Source organism: Zophobas morio, unplaced genomic scaffold (assembly GCF_036711695.1).
Source record: "Zophobas morio isolate AGI-343-1 ecotype UQ-CSIRO unplaced genomic scaffold, CSIRO_AGI_Zmor_V1 ptg000203l, whole genome shotgun sequence".
In the NCBI taxonomy this organism is placed as follows: Eukaryota; Metazoa; Arthropoda; class Insecta; order Coleoptera; family Tenebrionidae; genus Zophobas; species Zophobas morio.
In genome coordinates this window covers 211,904-233,496 of record NW_026972307.1, presented here as the reverse complement: position 1 = coordinate 233,496, position 21,593 = coordinate 211,904, and the positions used below count along the sequence as shown (strand labels likewise).

General features: G+C 34.0%; 2 protein-coding genes and 1 long non-coding RNA gene across 10 annotated transcripts; 1 reads left to right on the top strand and 2 right to left on the bottom strand.

Annotated features, from left to right (window-relative positions):
• Positions 1–1,027: 1,027 nt before the first annotated feature.
• LOC135145934 (ubiquitin carboxyl-terminal hydrolase 5-like) lies at positions 1,028–7,461 on the bottom strand. 3 transcript variants are annotated; one of them, XM_064078055.1, is made up of 29 exons: positions 7,417–7,461; positions 7,257–7,344; positions 7,110–7,204; positions 6,936–7,031; positions 6,643–6,833; positions 6,552–6,588; positions 6,449–6,500; positions 6,315–6,388; positions 6,141–6,263; positions 5,606–5,724; positions 5,356–5,421; positions 5,075–5,152; positions 4,954–5,022; positions 4,841–4,903; positions 4,724–4,788; positions 4,142–4,266; positions 3,863–4,018; positions 3,702–3,782; positions 3,452–3,648; positions 3,236–3,298; positions 2,935–3,030; positions 2,818–2,883; positions 2,644–2,719; positions 2,532–2,591; positions 2,283–2,390; positions 1,762–2,017; positions 1,592–1,710; positions 1,199–1,376; positions 1,028–1,150 (listed from the first exon to the last, which is right to left on the bottom strand). In XM_064078055.1, exons 2-28 carry the CDS (start codon positions 7,268–7,270, stop codon positions 1,201–1,203), a joined length of 2,721 nt encoding a protein of 906 aa, XP_063934125.1. In that variant the 5' UTR covers positions 7,271–7,344; positions 7,417–7,461; the 3' UTR covers positions 1,028–1,150; positions 1,199–1,200. The 3 variants fall into 3 exon arrangements, with proteins under 3 accessions (XP_063934125.1, XP_063934123.1, XP_063934124.1); XM_064078053.1 differs by having other exon boundaries at positions 6,449–6,588; XM_064078054.1 differs by having other exon boundaries at positions 2,283–2,387; positions 6,449–6,588.
• A 4,952-nt stretch (positions 7,462–12,413) lies between these two features.
• LOC135145969 (uncharacterized) lies at positions 12,414–12,941 on the bottom strand. Its single transcript, XR_010283630.1, has 2 exons — positions 12,842–12,941; positions 12,414–12,788 (listed from the first exon to the last, which is right to left on the bottom strand). It is a non-coding gene; the product is annotated as an uncharacterized LOC135145969 (long non-coding RNA).
• Positions 12,942–14,517: 1,576 nt separating this feature from the next.
• Positions 14,518–19,828, top strand: LOC135145945 (serine/threonine-protein kinase PLK4-like). 6 transcript variants are annotated; one of them, XM_064078068.1, is made up of 17 exons: positions 14,518–14,639; positions 14,742–14,820; positions 14,926–15,040; positions 15,162–15,263; positions 15,330–15,440; positions 15,931–16,003; positions 16,466–16,596; positions 17,171–17,268; positions 17,625–17,724; positions 17,811–17,894; positions 17,947–18,115; positions 18,169–18,242; positions 18,295–18,414; positions 18,474–18,952; positions 19,356–19,511; positions 19,564–19,643; positions 19,705–19,828. In XM_064078068.1, exons 2-17 carry the CDS (start codon positions 14,762–14,764, stop codon positions 19,734–19,736), a joined length of 1,983 nt encoding a protein of 660 aa, XP_063934138.1. In that variant the 5' UTR covers positions 14,518–14,639; positions 14,742–14,761; the 3' UTR covers positions 19,737–19,828. The 6 variants fall into 6 exon arrangements, with proteins under 6 accessions (XP_063934138.1, XP_063934141.1, XP_063934143.1 ...); XM_064078071.1 differs by having other exon boundaries at positions 14,739–14,763; XM_064078073.1 differs by having other exon boundaries at positions 14,739–14,820.
• The last annotated feature ends 1,765 nt before the right edge of the window (positions 19,829–21,593 follow it).

Below are 21,593 nucleotides of genomic sequence, written 5' to 3'. Positions count from 1 at the left end.
TGACGCGCTCGAAAAAGGTAAATTTCCCTTACGAAAACCTAACGTTTATTTAGAGTTCAGCGCTTCACAAAGTATGTAACCTTTTCAGGATAAGGCACTCTCAAATTGTAGTTGTCTTTCAAAAAATATGTTCTTAATAAACCATATTATAATTATTTTAAATATGAGTACTGACGCATTGTAGTTTAAGTAACAATTTTAGTTTAAAAGGCTAGCTTTAATATAGAACCTAAAAAGTCTAAAAGGTGTTTTAGTTAAAGTTTTTGTTAACAAAGTAGTAGTCTAAAGGATACTTAGAAAGTACCACTTTTGACTGTTCACAAATATTTTTTCGAACATAAAATAGTCCTTTTCTAGAAAATCATAATGAACATCCATTATTTCAAAAACTTCACAACCTAAATTGAAGTAAACTTTACGTTAACGGTTTCATTAAATACCCGGTATAACTTGTGACAATTAGTGGTTAAAGTGAAGAAAGAGATAAAACCTCTTTCATTGTTGTACACGCTAATTATAAATATATTTTTATCATCGTTAATAACAAAGAAGTGCTGTTGTAAAAGGTAAGAAATACTAGAATCCAGGAAGTTTTAGCAACATAAAAAAATTAGTAAATTAGTTCATAGTTACAACACAGCAATTAAGATTATCTAGATTACAACCCCTCATAATATATTTCTGTCATTATTTGTCTTCAGAAGCAATGACATTCTTTAAATTAGTATAGTTGGAATTTTTAAAGCTTTGCATTTTATATAGCGGCGTTAACAGAAAAAAAGTACGAACGAGGCATTATACTGAACAAAGCAAGAAGATAGATTCCGGTTTAATAGGATTATTTTAATTTCAAAAGCGAACCTTAGTCAATTACTGTTTTCTTAGGGCCCTTAAACTATATGCAAAGGCCATCTTTAGTTTAATAGTAATCTTTATAATATAAGTGGGATCTCTGCATTAATTCGCTTATAGCTTATATATAAAAATGAAAAGAACCCTTTAAAAAGAGAAATGTAGTATCCGACTATTCATAAAACTGAATTTTTATTGGATTTATAATAATACTCGCTATATTTAACTTTGATAAAGACTTTAAAAATAGGTTAAAACGAGTCTTAAAGTCTTAAAATATAGTACTGTTACCTAAAATCTGTAATAAATAAGCAAATAATTTTTGGTATTTCATTGAAATACAAACCACTACTCGTTGTCCAAACGATGCAGCAGGTACATGTATCCATGCGCAAGAGGAGGGTTCTCGCTAACGGCCACCTTCTCATCGTTGAACAGCACAAACTTGTCGCCTTTCTCCTCTTTTCTCAAATGGCAAACGTAATGCCCGGTAAAAGCAGAAGTGCCCATGTGCGATATGAGGCCTGACCATAACAAGGCATGAATGAGAGGGCGAATGGGTTATCATTGTTAACGGCTTTTTGTCTTCCCGAGTAACGAATCACATTCTATAAGTGCAGTACACCAGACAAATATCTGCACGTAATGCTCATTTTTGATAATTATTAGCGTAATAATTAAGAAATATTTCAGTAGTTTGACGCTATCTTAAAAAATTAATTATAAGAGGTGACTTTACCAGTGAGCCTATACTTTCCGGTAGCTCCGTGCTGGGCTAAAGCGTTAACTGAAAATGTCCCACTGCTAGTTTCTACACTGGACGCACCGAACGCATCTGCTTCAGAGCGGGAGAATATCCTTAACAAACAAATTACAGAAACGAACAAAAGAAAAGGGAGTCAAGTTCACCAATCAATAGCTCTGTTCACGTCTCCGCCGGTGTTACCCAGAGCTTGGGCGGCCAGCTCCCGGGAAAATCCCATATTCATGATGCTTGTCAGGTCCGAGTCTGCGACTGACGCAGAACAAAAGAAAGACGGGCTCTTGGTTTCTACTGCGGAGCTTGTCTTCAGTGATAACTGCTCCAGCAAAGAAGAGTCCAAGGAAGCATTAGCGTCACTATTCCCACTGTTAGCTAAGCACCAGTGCACAGCGCTTTCAACCCCTCATTTCCAGAAACGACAAAAAAATTAGAGAAATAAATAATAACCCATATATAATAGTATTTTTTTAAATAGTGGCTCTTCAAAGTATTTAGTAGTAACTTTATTTAGTGCTTGGGTGTCATGGTGATACGGAGCAAGTAAGTTTAAAGATAATTTCAACAATAGTTTATGCTAACGACAACTTTTATACAAATAATAACTTTTGTAGGTAACTATCAGAATAGAGTAAATAAAAATTATTCAAACAACGAAACGATTAGAAACCTTCATCCTTCATCAAAGCTGCTGCCCTCAAACATACATTTCGAGGGAAGCCATAAGAATTTACTACTTTCAGAATTTCATTGACTTTTATATCGTGACTAACTACTACTATGAAGAAAAAGAGAAAGTAATACAACAATGAAAGGAAATAGCAATAACGAACAAGCCAACAAATTACTGTACGGATATTAGACTTTTGAGAATGTAAAAAAACGCATAAAAGTGTGAAAAAATATGCTTTCTATAAACCCCCACACGGATGTTCTACGGAGCCCTCGTCTTCCGGCAGAAGAGGTTCGTCACCTCTCACTGCAAAGAATGAAGATGGCATTGATACAGTTTTTGGTGTACAGAGGGCTACCGTGCGGTCGGAAACAACTCAAGTCCAGAATGTCGGGAAACTCGATGCACACCGGCAACTTTCTCGGCGTCCAGTTCTATAAATGAAATTTTACAATTCTCGAATTTACGTAAGAAACTACGAATAAATTTCCATAAGGTATTAGTAGACAGTTTGTAGAAGAGTTACACTTGCCTCATCTGCGTAGAACTTTTGAATGTGGATAAGCAGGTATTTTGGAAAAGTGGCAAATCGGACGGTCTAGCAAAAAAAATAGATGTAGAACGTTACAAATAACACCCAATAGAATACCTTCTTTGCTATTGTCTTGCTTTTGGTTACGGAAGAAACCCATTCTAATAAAACCTGCTCGGCAAAGAATTTTTCTAGACATTTTTCCAAAGGTATCTTTTAGAGAATAATCATATACAGTTAATTGTATATCAAGAATTCGGTGAGGCGCTCCTGAAGTGAGCATTCAGTATAACACAAAAGCATGGTATGTCCAATATGAAAAAGAATGGAAAGAAAAACTTCAAACTCCAAAATAAACCAGAATAATGAAATACACAAGTGATAAGATCTGCTAACAAATCACTGGAAAAAGACTTACGTTCAAGTAAACCGGCGAAGCATCCTTTTCTCCGTTCTCCACTCTTTTTTTATAATCCAAGTACTATTAAAAATGATATCAATCAGTCGCAGTTTTGTAATCAACAGAGTATTCCGCAAGAAGAAGACAAAACAGGCTACTATGATTCTTACAGAGTAGGAATATATTCTCTAAATAGACATCATCCCTAATAACACGTGCCATGCAGAAGCGCACCTCCATCTCATTGGCTGCCATCTCGCTGGAAATGGTCAGGGACAACATGTTTTCGGAAAACTGGGTATAGCGCACGTGGCCGCTCGCGCCACACACCAGCTTTTCTTCCAATTGGAATCTGAAAACTTGTGAGGGGTCCAGTTGTCCGCGGCTCGTCTCTTTGCGGTGAATGTACTCCATAAGATATTGATAAAATTCTAGAAGACAGCACGTTATGATGGCGCACGCACTCGCGTTGGTTCATGGCAACCCGAAGCGTCCTGCTGCCGACCAGTGGCAAATTCAGGATGGCCTTTACCTACCAGCGCTTTGAACATGGACGGTCTAATCCCTTTTGTATAAGAAAAGTACACTTTTAGTCAGTAAACATTGATTATACGCAAATGTCGTAAAGAGATCTTTCAAAGGTACCTCGAAGAATTTTGTTTTGGGTCTCAGTCGAATATTCTCCGGAGCAAAGTCCAAAGGCAAGTTTGGACATTTGTAGAGAAAAATTATTTACAGGATCGGCCAGTATATTCTCCTTGACACACTCGTAGTAGCCATCATAATACTTTGCAATAAATTCTACACATAAAATTTAAGAATAAGACGGCTTCGAAAGTTTCAAACCAGGATAGAGCCAATGTAAAGCACAGTTATAAAACGCAACGACTCTGTAGGTAAAATTATATAACGAGAGCCATATGCCTTTTAAAGAAAAAATGAGTTGCAGGACGGAGGCCATGTAACATGTGTTTCCGAGGTTGATGATTCCTGTGAAACCAGGCCCATAACACTTTTCTAGTTCGTAATCCTTTTCGGTTATGAGGTCCCTGAACAGAATAAAAATAAAAAGTTTAAAGGTCGATCCCTAACAAGCTGAGAGCCTCAAAAGGGCAAACTTTATTAGTGTTCAATAGGTTAAGCATCTGCCTATTAGGATGCAGCATTACTCACGCTGTAGTCCTTCGAGTCACGGTAGAGATGTAAGTTTTTTAATTAGCTAAACTTGCAATAATAGTTTAATACACAGCAGCAGTTTGCCACCAGCCCCCGTGTTGATAGTTAAAGATTACAGTTAACGCAGCGTGTGTGAGTAAAGCCGAACCACCCCACAGAGAGTGCGGCACTTCCTAATATGTGAGGAGTACAAAATTTCAACAAAAACTACATAATACGTGGCATGGCCTTATGTGTGGAGGGTAAGACAAATTGGTAACACTTAATACAGTTTATTGTAACAAGTAAACTTTTTCATAAAAAAGAAGAGTAATAGTAGATATCATGAACCACTCATGTTTCCAATTCACATCGATGTCGTACTCCGCCATTGTCTTCTCGGTTTTTTGTAGAATCTGGCCGTAATTTCTATATAGTAACTTCTAATAAAACAACATTAACTACTACATGCATGTCTATCCCAAAGTGGGATAGATGCTTCTCGAGGAAGGGATCCTTCACCATCTCGTCCTTTAGCAAATTATATCAATAGTAATAACGAGAGCTAATATAAAAAGAACTTCGGGGTAGGAATAGACGTCGGCTCCTTGAGAAGAAATAGTGCCCAGTTTCACGCAAAGAGGATACTTCTGCGCTAAGAGAGCATAAGCATGATTACTGGACAAGCGAGAAACATATGACTGTTAGCTGGTAGTGCAGAAGAGCGTGCGAGTTCCCCACGATGCCCGGTTGCTTCCGGCCGCAGAGAATCGAGCCATCCTAAAAGAAGTCAACTGGTTAAAAGTCGAACGACAGGAAGTCCACAGGACCACGTGAGAAAAAAGCAGTCTTAAATTTTAAACCGCTGTACCTATATTTTCTGCTGTAGTTTAACTAAAACTTATCGTGAAACAAAGCCAAACTTAGACTTCGCAATAAAGTATTAAGTCAGGTTAAGCATATATAACATAATATGAGCTTACTGTCAAGTTCAGCCAAAGATTTCGCTTTAATGTACATTTCTGACACTGATGGCCAGTCGGAGGAATCTAATATGAGTATCTCCGTAAATTAACGTAAAGTATCGTTGGAAGCTTTAATAAGAAAAGTTGTGCTAAAGGCCCAAATCATATGCAACTAAAAAAGAGCAAAAATACTTTTAGCAAGGAGAATTTTCTTTAGAGCCAAGCTTTATTGTAAGAAAATATATACTCTTCGAAGAGGAGTGAATACCTTTACGCCATTATCAAGCTGAACTAAGCTTTTGGCGTAAGTAGATTCTTTAAGTGTTTCCTGCCACTCTGCAACTTTTTCTCTGCTAAAGCCAGACTCACTCCGTATGATCGAGTTTACTATAAGTAAAAAAATTAGAATAGAATCCCTCCTTCTTACACAATGACATTCTTTTCACTGTAAAAGATAAAAAGATCGTAATAGTTAACACATTTACACCTTCAAGTTCAGCCCTTCGAAGATCAAAAAGAAATCAAAACAAAAATTAAAAAAAGTATTTCCCATAAAAACAGTACACCCATTGTATAGTCTGAGATCCATTCTATAATGAGTTTATTCTAATTAACTTAATTAAATTCAGATGTTCAGTTACTACTTTTATAAAGTTACTCAGGCTTTAATTAAATTGTTATAAGATAGTATTAAAAAGTGCATTAATTCGTCTTAACATAAGAAAAATATTTTAACGCAAAGGTGGTAAATCAATGGACTAACTAACTCAGTGATTCAAAATGTTAAAAAATATTAAAGTGACCTGAGCGCTCAACAAAGGAAGGAAGATTAGAGTTGTTCTCAATAAGGATTTCCTCTGCAGAATTATAAAGGTAGAGAGAGTAAACATCTTTGTATAAGCTGCGTTCTTCGACGTTGAATCCTCCTTTTATAATTCTTAACGTCTTATTAAAGTTGGTAGCACTAATAATGATACCAGGAACACCAATTCCAAGCACAGAAGGCTTCGCTTCTAGATTTGTTTGAGTATCATTTAACCGCGGATCAAGTCTTTATTTTAAATAACTTTAGAATATAACAAAAGGCCTTTTATATTCGATTTGCAACAACTTTTTCGTAATATGCAGATAAACATTCTGGCCAGTCAAGAGGTGGTGAAGGTCTAGGAAACGACGGCTCACGCAGACAAAGGAATTCGTGCAAATATACAGACCATCTGGGTTGTAGGCATTATCAAAGCTTGCAACGCACTAATTAGATAACGAGAAGTATTAAAAATAAAAAAAAATTACATATTGTATGACCTCCTCTTTATGGATGATAGCTCCTTCACAAACGATGTTAAAGTCATTAAGAAAGGTAGAAAAGAGAGCAAGGTAGCGTTGGTGAGGACTTAAAACGGAATGTTCTTCATTAACGTAGGTTTCCCCACTTAAATTTGAATGCTGACGGTTATTTAAGTGATCAATATCATCTTGACTGTTAAGGATCCACTCTTAGTTGTATGTAATAAACACGCTAACTTCGCAAATTAAGAAATAATACATAAATAAAAATAGTTCACTAAAGTCAGAGTGTAAAACTTATAAATAAGTACCAGCAGCTTGGACTACATTATTAAACTTGGTAAGGGCATTCTTGACAGTTTCCTCTGGAAAGCCCATGTTTAACAGCTGCGTTACGGACTCTGGGTCTACCTCGTCCATATTAGCAATTATGAAAAAAGAAGGAGGTCGAGGTAAAAACTTAAAATCTAACTAGGGCTTTATACATATGTAACGAGGGCCTGGAACCGTGACCATACTCTGAGCCCCAATAAGAAATGTACGTATACTTCGGTGGAAGCGCAACTTCAATCTCATCCAACTGAAAAGTCATTATTAATGGTAGTTGGCCACGACTACCATATATTAAGCACCTTCCCCTAAACATCCCAATAGAAATTATACGCGACTATCCCTGATGAAAAGCTAGAAGTTTTCCATGATAGAGCACTAAAAAAGCCCCTTACAAATAAATATATACAATATTATACGTAATTATATTTGTAGGCAAGGTTCAAGAGCTAGAAAAATTACCTGTAATACCACTAAATCTCTGTTTTAATATAGTTTCAGTACCTATAATATTAGTATATACACAGATATGCTTTTTAGATAGCACGAAGATAGCCTTTACTTAGAGAAGGGGAGCACTCCCCCCGCCCCCACCCCCCAGCGCCCGAAATACCTCCTTCCGCGGCTGCAGCTCCACTTAAAATGATAACCTCCCGCGGCTGGTTCTCTGCCAAAAATTGAAGTGGAATCTTTCTGTGAAACTCCTGCAAACCGACGACCCAATATTCCAAAGTTTAGGGACGCATGTCAAGAAATATTTTCAGCAACAGCAGACGAGTTTCGAACCAACACTTTGCCATGCCTGAGGAAGCGCTACCTTATTTTTTCTACCAACTACTAGAAGACAAGTCTTTGAACTTTGTTCTTCGCGGAATGTCATGCGATCTCAACGTCCAAACCATCGAAGGGAGACTTAGGCATGTAAGGCATCTCAACTCCTCGCCGGGCAGGGATGCACACTGAAAACACTGTCAATGGGAAAGCACGAAGCAACTTTTACTAATGCTGTTAATTAATATACCGAGGTGTGATCAGCAAAAGTTGTTGGAATTAAAGACGGGTTTTCCACCTTTAGGTTGGAGTGGAAAAGCTTTGAAAAAGCAATATTTTTCTCCTATAAACCTACAGTGGTTCCCCTAAATTACAAAATTCCATTCAAACATAGAGCAAAGACACAAGTTCTAAAACTTAACATTTATGTACTAAAATGAAACCTTTAATGCAAAATTTAATCATATCACTGCAATATTTCCTAGAGTTAAAGATGACATAGAGGAAAACTTCTTAGTTGTCTTAAAAAACAATAATAAGAATGTTAAAAACAAGCAACTTAACGGGAACGCGAACAGCAGTTGTTGAGGAACTAAGACGATAAAGGCGGCATATATGTAAGGGACGCCTTGATAGCTGCTTTAAAACCCCACTTTCCTGGAGATTTCCTCCTAAATGCTTAGTGATCGTAGCTTATAAACATTTTGTAATAGGACCAGACGCATAACGCACCAATCAAAGTTATTTTACAATATTTATGTAAAACTACACGTGTTATAGTCCTTTAAGGAGATTTACTTTGGACCTAATTTGGCACCTGCAAGAACTTACATCGCTAGGGGGAGGTTTTTAGATTTTTTACGAAGTCAGCCTTACATTCGTTCTTGACTATTCTGCTTTAACTCCCAGTGGTTCTCTATTTGCCCTTAAAATATAATTTTACTAATATTTTTTCTTTTTCTATTTTTTTTTGAGTTTCTTTATTCATTATAATTATTCGTGAGTTTCTAAGTTTTTATTAAACTAATTTCGGTTAGTTCTGCGTGTTGAGGGAAAGATCCTAGGTCATAAGTTTTAAAGCATATTACCATTTTAGGCAATTTTTATAATGAGTATTTAGACTATTTTCGTTGCTTGGTTGTTAGATATAACGAAGGTTCACGAAAAATAAACCGGCAGTCGTATTAATTTTTTTTTTCAGTGCTTTTTTGGTTTTAGTCACATCTGTACGTCTCTCTCTCTCTCTCTCTATATATATATATATATTTGTTTACAATTAATCTTAAAGCGTTTAAAGGTTTAGATACCGGTTAGTAAAGGTTCAGCAATTAAAGATTTAAATACCAGCCTGTAAAGGTTTAAATACCCTTACACTGCGCTTTTTGGATAAATAGAGCGTTACGATCTTTACTTGGGTTATAACAATACGTGATGCCGTTTTCCTTACTAACCAAATTTCTGTGAGTGACAAGTACTTACACCTATTCAGAGTTATGGACTAAGATCTGAGATATAAGAATATATTTGCTTTTTTGTTGCTTATCTTACTTTTGACTTAGGTTACAAAGGAAAATTTTAAGGTGGAGTAAATGGCGTTCCTCTCTACGTCAAAATTTTACTAGTGAGGGATACACTCTCCCGAATTATAGATATTTCAACAAAAATATCTGTTTTAGAGCTGCAGATTGCCAGGAGTTGACATTTTAGGTCAAAATGAAAAGAGTAATTATCGAAAGCAACCTAACAAACTTATCTACATCAAACTTATTAACGGTAAAAGAGAGCCTTAACATTATCACCCCTCTTTCAACTAAAATTACGCCATTTAAAAATTTCAGTTTTAGCTTAAAAGACCGAAAAAACTCCGCCCCCATTTGATTGTTACTAAATCAACTTCAACCGTTTAATCTCTAACTTAAATAAAATATTAATTAATAAAAAAGTGCATTCCAACTAAGAGAAAGAAAGAAGCTTTTTAAATTGTCAAAACCAAAATAGAGCTTTTCTAGCTTAATGTTTAAAACTTTCAGCCATAAAACGAAATTGACTACAGGAATGGTCAACATTACAGTCTTGTGAGTATTCCATAGAAAAACATCGCTGATAGCGCGACGAATGATACATTATATGTGATTCTCTTCCTGAATTTTACAGAACAATAACAGTGATCATATATTAATTGCAGAGAAGGCCTTGAACTGTTTTGTTCATACTCTTTTTCAAGTTAAGATAAGTAATAAACAATATATATAATGGTATTGTTGTCGGTTGTTACTGTGATATATCTTGGGGCCGACGATTATAACTATCGTACCGCAAAAGTGTATAACACAGTTTAGAATGGAAATCTTGCTTTTTAGAAGATAAAATTGATAGGCGAAGTACACAAACCTCTAATTATGCTGAAGTCATAACTTTTAGCACTGTTACACAAGTACTATATTCATAAAAAACTTACAAAGGAAATTAATTCCCCACTCATCGATTAAATGAGTACAGGTAAAAAAAATTAAAGTTGTAGCTAAAAAATATTGCAAAGGACTTATGTCACAAAAGAGGATACGTCAAACTGATTGCACATCGCTTGGTAAAACATACTTAACTGAAAAAGCTGATTTTGCTTGTATTGATTCGGAGAGAAAGATTGCTGATATTTTACCTGAACCACTTTCTAGGTATAACACGAAAAATGGACATTCAAATTTTTTTATTAAACTGAGAAATTTGTAAAATACAGGATGTAATAAGAAAAGTACAACAAATTAATCTATTACAAATCAATATTATTCTAAGTGAACTAATATATAAAACTAAAATAAGAATATTTGGCAATTAGTTTAACTTTAGCTTTCAAATAGTTATAGTTATTATTGATTTATTCTATTTGTAGAATATGGAAAATAACAAATACTATTGTTAGACAGTTTAAATACATATTAGCTAAACGGCTTCAAAATAAAATTAAGAAAGACCACGCGAGCAAGAGGAAGAGGTAAAAACGACAATGAGTAAAGTTTCTTGAGCCTCATGAGAAAGATATGTAGTAGTAGTGCGACTGATTAATCATCAAAGTGAATATAATATGGTAGAAGTTATTGTTCTAGGGTAGTTATTATCTAACGATAAATTAAACCGTTCTCCTTTATATCTTGCTCTTTTTTGATTCTTGTTTTTTTTTATCTTAGTAAAATCTGAGCTCGATATTTCCCACAGGTCTTGAGGCATATAGTTAAGCCTACATGCATAAACTCTCCTGGAGGAATAATATAAAAAGAGGTAATAACCCTTTTCCGGCTTTGTTTGTATTAATACTTTATTTGCCTCGAATATGCCAACTGTGTAAGGAAGACAATAGTAAAGCCCTTGAAAAACAGCTGGCTACTTTTTCAAAGATATAAATAAAGTTTGCTAAAAAGTCAATGTAGATTTTGCATATAAATGATCTCTTCCTATTTTACAGCTATTGTTATAGACTTCTAGGGTCTTCTTATAGCTGTCTTTTTGTTAATCCGTTAGCCCTTTTTGTTATTAAAAAATATTAATGCATTTAGACCAATCAGAAAAAAGAGATTTCTGACTGACTTACGGTTAATCTGTGAGGAAGGCTAGGTTTATTAAAAAATGATCTAGTTTTCTAATGTAGCAGAGTTATTAAAATATACAGGAAGAATAAAAAAAAGTTGTATACATAAGAATATGGTATATTTAGCAATTTCACCGTATACAACAACTAGGTCAGCGCAAATAACATATTTATAGAGTATATAAATATGCATGGCACGCAAGTTATATGTAGATGAACTTCTCAACCTCTTTTATTAAAGCTACAAAAAAAGTAAATGAGTCAAAAAAGATGAAAATTTAAAATAAAGTTAGCAAGTCCCAAAAATAGGGTATATAGCCTACTACTGCTTACAGAGGTCCTCTTATGGAATAATATACCGTGACATTATAGCGGCAAGCTAAAAAAACGTGTCAATTGACAAAGGAAGAGAACCTTTTTACAGTACAATCTGTTTGTTGTTGTTATATTTAATCACCAGGCTTGGCACCTAGCTAAGTCTCGTTAAACTAACCCTTCTGCGTAAGTAAAAGCCTACTGGCATCATTAACGGAAAAGCTCTAAAAATATATTTTCTCGTATTATATATATATATATATATAAACTGTAGCCTTCTACTAACAAAGCTTAAGCTTTTAGAATTTGTTTTCATTGTTGGCACCATTTATTGTTTATTCTCGCCTTATATTAGCATACATAACGGTTCCTGAACAGAAAAAGCTGTAAAACCGTAATCTCCAATAAGCGTTGGTAGCTTAGTATTAAAGTTTTACAGTTTACAAGCTAAAAGATTTTAAGCTGTTTAAAGAAAGGAGAAGCATTAATAAGGATAAGTGGCAAATGAGGTAGTTATAACAATAATTGTGACATTTATTTCCTAAATCGATGTTAGCGCTTTTGTTAAATACTAATATATGGTTCAGTTAGGCAAACTTTCTGTCTGCAAGTGGAAGCACAACAAATAAGCGCCGACGTTAATGAATCTATTTTCAGGGCTCTATGTGGTGTTAAACGAATATTTAAAATCGCATGAACTTAAATGTGAATAATGTGGACGAAATCTCATAATTATAGTACATTGAATAAGAGGAACCAATTTATTAGAAGCTGTATAAAACTATAAGAATTATAAAAAGCTTTTTATGAACAATTTAATACAGTTAAGAAGGGAGTATTGATTCTTGAGGAGGAATTGATGAAGTTTAAATACAATACCATCAAATCCCGAAGAAGAGATCACGTAGGTGGAGCTCTACGAATTCACAACCTTGAGTTTATACTTGCTCTTAACCGCTGAGCTACGACGTCAACTCTCCGCCCCGGGGTGGCTTACCTTGTATAACCTGTTACATTGTTCTGGAACAGAGCATTAAAAATAGACCGCAGAGGACAAGAGGGTGAGCAAACACGTTAACGAAGCACTGAAAATTTTTTTCATTAAAAAAAAATTAATTCGGAGGATGCGAAGAAAACAATTGATTTAAAGTCCAAGCTCTATTGCCTATTATAAGTTAAAACGCAGAAAAAGTTGAATTTTTTTTTTATGAAAGTAACAAAAGAGCAGAAGTCCTGCATGAGTTTACAGATAAACGGCAAACAGCACACATGTTTTTCGGGAACTCAAAACTATATTCAAAAAAGGAAAAAGTTACTATGATATCACAGTTGATGGACCGAAAGAGTCAGTAATGTTATATCATGAAGAAAGACAAGGTCATATAAAAGAATATGTTTTTAACTAGTGTAAACCCTACTCTGTGTGTTTTATTTTTACGACAAATTGACGGTAATTGGTTTTATATTGGCAGCATAACTGTACCTCTAATTGCGCTAAAAAATGCATTATAGAGCGTGGAAATCTGAATCTATTAAATCTAAGCAGAGCGCGACAAGTGCCGGGTATGGAATAGTACTTAAAAAATACAAATTTATTTTACTTAAAGTAATTAGTAAATAAAGTACAAACCACCAATAAAAATCTCAAAGTTTACCTTTTGATGAGCACACAGCGGACATCTGCTAAATATTCCTTTTTGATAGGTATGTAGCTACGACTCCTTGCTTTGCAAAAGGTTATCATAGTGCGCACGCAGTAACACAATGCTGATTTTAGATTGTCCCATCAAGAGGAGATTTGAGACTACCTTACGATACAATACCACATCACTTTTGAGCAGATATCTACGACGAGGGCTATAAGTGATTGGTGACTTTTATTATTAAAAAAATCTTTAAAAAAAGCAAAATAGAAAGAAGTCAATAATATAAGTTATCTTGGTTACCAACTTACCTATTAGTCAGCTAAACGATTGCAGAGGTAAAAGTTTAACACATAAGAGCTGTACTTAGAATTTAAAAAATTTCAAATCTCCATATTTACATATAATTTACCAATTATTAAGGTTAGCGTTCGAAGGTTCAGGTAGACATTGGGTTCCATCTTGTTAACAACAACCAAGCCTATTTTCGCATTAAATTTTTTTTTCACAAGGCGTCATAGTTGACGCAGTTACTTGAAACTTAAATAATTATAAAATCTGGAAATCATATAATATAGTACAACATTTTATTTATTAGAAAATTGGTTTTTATAGCTTTAATACACAAAAATGATAAGGACTTATGGAACTTGTACCACTTTTTAGCATTTTTCTAACTCTAGTATTAGTTTATAACGGTTAGAGCTGTTACAAGTAACTAAAAGGTAAATTAGAACACCTTTTGAGCATCTTATTACTTTCTCAACTATATCTTTGACAGTTTATCATACGTTTTTCGCTTAATTTTAAAAAAAAAGGTATTAAAAAATAATTAAATTAAGTTGTTATCAACTAACGCTGAAATATTATGTTGCACGAAATGTTATTATTCACCAGGTCAACAAAACATCAGTATTAATTGATTTACACACTTATATAAAAATTAATATATGGCATTGGTTTGTCACAAAGTTTAGTTAGCTATAAAGGAGTTACTAAAAATACCTTGACGGGGTTGTAAGGTAACCATTACAAAAATAAAATTACAGTGGACAGGTAAAATTTAGTTACCACGAACAAATCCAGACCGGTCGACAGTAGAGTACTAGCTACCCTGTTGACGTAGTATTTTATAAATATCTTTTTGTTAAATTTGTTAGGTCATAAAATTACGAATATATTTACTATTTTTAAGTTTACTAACAAGAAACTATAATTTTTTTATATCTAGTACTTAGTAAAATTAATTTTTACTAAAAAGACTGGAAAGTTAGAATGGTTGATACTCTTACATAACGAGTCCCTCTCCCCCGCCCCTTCTTCTCTATGCATTCAGTCCCGTCCTGCCCTCTCCCCTAACCATTGTTTTTATGGTGATTTTTATATGTTCAATTTTAGTTTTTTAAGTTTTTTTTTGTAGCCATTATTTTTTTTATTCAAATTTAATTGTAAAGTAAACTAATATAAATCAGAAGTTGGACGACATGCTTCTTTAATGTATTCCACTTCTTCATATAATTATAGACTTTACCAGGATACTCCAATTAAAGAAAAGTTTTTTTTATTTATTTCATATTCTATTTATAAATTATAAAACTTATACTTAATTATTAAGATTTCACTTAACTTTACCAAATTCTCTTCTCATGTAATTTAAAGGAATAGTAATTTTTTACCGAATGCTTACGAACCGAGTTTTGAATCAAGAACAGAAAATAACGCAGCTAATATTTTGACGGATGGAGTATTCTCTCATGTTACTACTACCCTGAAAGTGGCGTTATTCTTATATTTCTTTATAACTACGGGGATTTTATTTATCTTGTACGACTCGACATTTGCTTTACAGATTTTGCATTCTTATAGCCATTTCGGTGTTATTTTGACACAAACAGAAAGAAGGTTATGAACTTGGACAGTTTAGAGGAAAAGGGACTTCTGGAAAGGTTTTTGAAGCATGGTCTAACAAAGTGAATTCCTTGGTGGCCGTCAAGATGGTCTACAATATATTTTTTATAGTTTTATTTTCTTTACTTAAAAAATTCTTATTACAATAATATAAGCTTGACAAAAAAAAACTGAGTCGTCAAACGGAGAGGCGAATAAGAGACGAAGCTTTAATACATACTCGTTTAGAGCATCCCACCATCTTAAAAGTTTTTGAATCGTTTGAGGTAACGTAAATTATAAGCTTAGCACTTACTATAAATAAAGATACTAATACACATTTTTTTTCTGTATAATATTATATAAGAAATTAATTATATTCCTTATACTGTAAAATTTAGTCTTGATTTATGCTTAATCTTTACCTTTTTAAAAAAAATAGAGTTATTTATCTCTTGTCTTTTATTTTTTGTTGATTTATATTTATGCATTATTAGTTTAGTGTGTTTCTATAATACTATTATGGTAAGTTTGTTAATCTTCCATTTAGTAATTTTTTTTTTTGTTTTATTGATTATAATTTTTGATTTCGTTTGTTGATGGAAAAAATTGTGGAGCTGTATAGACTACTTTCTTTTAATTATAATTATTAAATTTGGGTATTCTTTCTTTATTCGATGCGGTGACTTCTGTCGTGCTTTATTTTTTAATAAAATTGATTTATGATTTAAATTAATTACTTCTAGATTTGTATTCTAATTTTAATATCTGGAACAGGATCGATATTACGTTTATCTAATACTTGAACTTTGTGAAATGGAACTTGAAAAACTAGTCAGAGAGAGGAATGGTTCTTAGCTTTTACCTTTATAATAGAATCTGTTAAATTTTTAACAAATTATTTTAAGTCTGGAGATCTTTTTTAATTGTTTTTGAAAACCTTTTAAATAATTTTTTCACTGTTCTTTAAAATTTAAATTTCTACTCACTTTATTTTTTATTTCATTTACTTTTTTCTATATATATAATTTTATATGGATTTTACGTTTTTGAATGTTCTTCTAAACTTTGATTACCCTTTAACTCTCTAAATACATTTTGAATTAAATGATTTACACAAGTTAGTTTTGATTTTTATTATTAATTTCGGTATATTTAATAGCTGAAGTAACAAGGAAAACTTTAATATTGCCAATTTTTTCCCCTTATGCCTTAATATTTGTTATAAGTCTAACTTTTTGGTGAACTTTATTGGTTAATATATCCTTAAATTTCTTTAAGGTTCAGTAATTTTATTCTAATTTTCATTTAGGTTTGTCTATATTAGAGAGTCAAAGAATCTTTTCTGAGATTGTTAGCGGACTGCATTATTTGCACCACCACAAGATTGCCCATCGCGACTTAAAAATGGCAAATATACTTTTGACTAAAAAGATGCACGTGGTATTGTTTTTAAAGAAAAATTTTAACTTTTTGAACGTAATTTTTAATTTTATTAATTTTTAAAATTTTTATTTTTACCTTTTTTTTAAAACTGCGTCTTAAAATTTTTATTATCACTATTAAAAAACTTTTAAAAATTTGTAGCATTTAAAAATTTAAATTGCTAATTATTTTAAAAAAATATGAACAATATTTTTGAATACTTAGCGAGGTGTTCACAGTTTATTTGGGATTCGTTAAAGAAATTTATATATAAGGAAATGAATGTGACGTTTACTTTCCTCTTTTTTTTACCTTGAAATTTTTTTGCTTAATCTTTTTTAAGTTTTACTACTTATAGTTTATAGTTTACTGCTATCTTTATTAGTAATCTTTGTGAATATACCTTTTCATTAAGTTAGTAATAAACTTTTTTTCTCTTTTTCCGTTAAAAGAATGAAATCTGATTTTATATTTATTTTTTATTTTTCAATTTACTAGTTTGGTAAGTTTTACTTTCTTGTGCTATAAAAAAAGTTTTCTATTAACACTTCTGTGAAGCTTTGTTTCTTTTTAATTCGTGTTTTTTACTTAGAAGATTGCAGATTTTGGGCTGGCCACGTGGGAGAGACCTTCCGTTCACGGCCGGAGCACGTGTGGGACTGTATGCGGGACTCCCCGCTACATCGCACCGTTCGTTTGTCTTTTCAGTATTTTTTAAAACTTTTCTATTTGAATTACTTCGACCCTTGCAAGTTTGGCAATCTATTTGGCCCCAATAGTTAATAAATTGTAGCTTCTACAGAAATGCGTCCAAATTTAATTGTGGTTATGGATTTAGTAAACTGTTGCCAATACTTCGTCTAAATGGCACCGTTAAACTATTTTGTCTCGTAGTAATACAAGAAAAAAGTTTATAAATTGAATGTTCAGCCGAGCCACAAGCAAATTCTAAATACTATATTATAAATCTCCATAACTCCAGCGCCTGTTTTATCTCAAACTACTACACCGAGTGATGTGTTGAGTTTTCTTTTGCTTATCTTCAGGGAAGTCGTACGAGGAGGGCCGTACCAGCCGCTCCCGGTCGATATCTGGTCTTTGGGATGCATCCTCTCTGCTATGCTCACCGGCACCTCCTTGTTTCACGTTCATTTTTTACTGACTTTTATTTAGAAAAAGAGATGCAGCCAAAAAAGTTTTCGTTTATACCTTTTTGACTTTTTACTTTTTAGACGCAGCCATTGGATAATAACGTGGCTTTGCCACGCGACCTTCCTTCGAGCGCCCGAGACCTTCTCCGGCTGCTCCTGCAAACTGTTAACCCCTCGTCACACTTTTCGCCCTTCTTTTTTATTTTTTTAATATGAGGATCCCGCCAAGCGCCCTTCGACTTCTCAAATTCTAAATCACGCATTTTTAAGAAACCAAGCACTATTAAAATATATAAAGCCGCTTTGTGTGGCCCGCCTGCGACCTATTACGAAGAGAGTATCCAATCGCATACTAAGTATCGGCCCTTTGGGGCCTAATGAGAGCGGTATGCGAATTTTTTTGGGTACAACTACGCGTGTGCTCCACATCTAACATTAGTGGTCAGAATTGAGTTTCTAAGTAGTGATTCGCTTGTTTGCGGTTCCTTTCAAGTTTCTGAGGACGGAATGGAAGTTTGCATGATTATTATCAGCTTATTACCGTTTCTAACGTTTACTTCGTAAGGTTACTGTTCAGAAAAAAGCGTGCGACGTGTATCGGCTTGAAAGTCTTCCTGAAAAGTATCACAAGCTTTACGAATATGCCCGCAGCTTTGTTGAGCTTGTACGCTCTAAGACTCCAAAGGTATCCTCTTTTTAACGTTGCTCCTCCACTTTTTCTTTTTTTAAAATAAATAAATACAGGTCACTTTTTACACCGACAAGGCGCGATGCATGTTGATGGAAACGTTGGCCCACTTTGAGTGCAAGTTCTACGAGAGTGACTTCAAATTCTCGTTGGACTGGCGGGAAGAGCCGGGCGCTTTCTTCGTGAAAGTCGTTAATCGAACAGGAATCACGTGCTTTCAGGGAGAGGTGTCTTCTGTCAGCGGCGTCCGGCTTCCGGTGGAGCTCGAGCGCCAGAAGGACATGTACCCCCACGCTCGCGAAAACTTTTTTGCAAGCCTCGAGATGGAAAAAAAACTTGTTGAACTTGAGAAAGAGAAAAACTTTCCACCGCTCTTCCCAGCAGTGTTTTCTCGCCGGAGAGAACTGTCCGTTTGGAATCATGGGGTCCAACCTCTATCCGGCAAGCAGGGCAGCCGCTTCTCTCAATTCCCTTTGGCCAACGACTTTTCGCGAAGTTATTCTACACTGCCTCCTGTTTCTTGCGTGTCTCAAAGGTTCGCACTTCCATAATAGTCTAATGACGATAAAAAAAAAACATATATTAATATATATTTGTTAACGCGACTATTCATAATAATGTTACTTATTGATAAGTTGGCTTGCGGATCACATCTTTGTGGTAACAATTTTATTGGTCAATGAAGCAGACTGCAGCAATTTAACTACTTTTTTACTGCAATAGTAGTTAATATTGTCTTAAAGAGAGCCTCTTTTAGTATCGGCTTGTTCTGTTATACTACCAAAATAAAACACGTGTCCAGTTAAAATGAAAACTAATCGACACCTATTACGTCTTGTCATTAGATTATATTCTAAGTGAACTATAAACAATTATCCACTACAAATGTGAAACAAACTAAGCAAAGCATATTTTAACATTTCTTATCTCCCATACAGTCGCGACCGTCAGCGGCGGACTTTCATTGCTGGAGTTGGTTGGGGTGAAATGTTCGGGGCCATTCTGCACTTGTTATTTTTGGACGGCCACCAGCTTACCTTTGGGTCGACTGGGAAGGAAGTGACCCACGTGGCCCCCTCCGGCGACTCTCAAACGTTTGAGTTGTTTTTAAGAAATTAAAAAGTTTAATAAGAGTTTTGATTATAGCTATCAAATCGGATTGAACTCTATAGTCCCACCGAAAGTTAAAGAAAAACTTGAATACGTATATTCAATATATCACTTAAGTTTTATTTTTTGTTTAAAGTTTATAATAAAATATTACATATATTTGTTATTATATAAAAGGTCCAACACTTTATAGAACTGCTGAAACTTGAAGAATAATATTTAACCGTTAAAAGCTTTAAGAATCGATTGATAAACGGAATGATTTGTAATCATAAACGTTTAGGTAAACTTAACTTTATTACGACTCCTGCTGCTCCTCCCCGCAACAGTACGCAATTAAATTTATTTCTGCTCTTTTATTATATTTTATACTATACCGCTTTCAATAGCAGTCCGTTGTTTCTCCTAAGTTTGGGAGCGGCGCGGTTATATATATAGTACTAGTACCTTTTGCTAGTACCTACTAGATTGAGTCTAGCTTAGTCTATGGTATCGGTACTTTCTCTACCGAGCTATGGTTCTATTAGTGTCTATGCTATGGTAGGTACTAGGTACTAGTACTATATATATAACCGCGCCGCTCCCACTAACTGCATACCACTTTAATAAGTGGATTATTGTTAAACGTACGCTAAAGAAATTAGTTAGAAACTTTTAAGAAGTTTTAAGCCATTTTCTTAGGAAAGTAAATAGTTGGCTGATTGTCGTACACTTTCCTTCTTTAAATATAATGCACTTCTACTATGCGTAACTCAGTAATAGACATTTTTGAAATGTCCTTATCTTTGGTTAAACCATTTGAGAACCAACGAGATATGTATATCTTGTTCAGCTACTTCCCTCTGTTTTGTCTTTTCGGCATTTGCGAGTTACTACCTCGCTAGGAGTGCAAGTCAAGTAGATTTTAGGCAGTCTTGATTGGAGCAGGCAGGCTAATTTATAAGCAGTTTAGTGAAGTCTTTTTATCCTCACACATAGAAACTGTAGAACGCCAATCTATCAAGTAACTCCTTTTAGTGATAGGCCCATAATCTATTAATTTTTGCTTTTAGCTACTTATAGCAACCCTTAAGAAATCTAGTTTTATTTATTCGAGTTTATATATACCTTTAAAACGAAGTAAGCAGTTGAGAGACAAAGGTTTTTAAGAACAGAATTAGAACTGACTATTAAATAAACTTTAAAACAGATTTTTTAAAGTTATTAAAATTTAAATGAGCGTCAGTAAACTGTTCCCTCTTTTACTTGCTAAATTTAATATATAAGAAATTCAAAGAAGTTCGACTTACAAATAGTTAAAAATTTTATTTTTGTTAAAAGTTTGTAATAAAACTTTTAAATACAGCTTTAAATTTGTGGGGCAAGGTTTACAAAATTTGCTATTTATTTCCAAATTCCTTTGTAGTAAATAAATTGCTTATGAATTGTGCTAACTTATTTATAGTTAACTTTAAAAATGTTAAGTTTCTCTCCAAAATGTTAACACTGAGATCGGCCCCGTAAAAGGTTGATGCTACTATCCAACCTTGCGAGTTATTGAACTACACTGTCGACCTACGACGACAACTTTTAACTTCCCCAAAACCGAGACCCAATGTATATATATATCTCTTACCCGCAAAGTCAACTTGTGTTAAGGGGCTGGAGTCGACAAATATGAAAAACTAATTAACTAGAGAGCGTTGTGTTAAAAACGTAATAAATCCTTTAAACCATAAAATAGAGTCGCGTTGACAGAGGTGGAACCTACCGAGCTAGGGTTTACGATTCAATTCTCTTAACTGCTGAGCTACGAAACAACTTTTAATCCCCAGTATAAGAATTTATGTATCTTACCCATTAACTTTTAAAACTCAGCACTACGGTAATCTTTCGAAGACACCGCTACCTACTTTTGACATGAACGAATATATGCCCCATCAACCGTTCTCAGCAATTGGGAAATTTTTCGAAGCTGCGCCGGACTTAAAAAAGAGCGATAGGGAGAAAAATGCCAATTTGGAATTAGGTGTGATCACTCAACACAATACTACATTTTCATGAATGACCATTTCGCGGCCTTAATT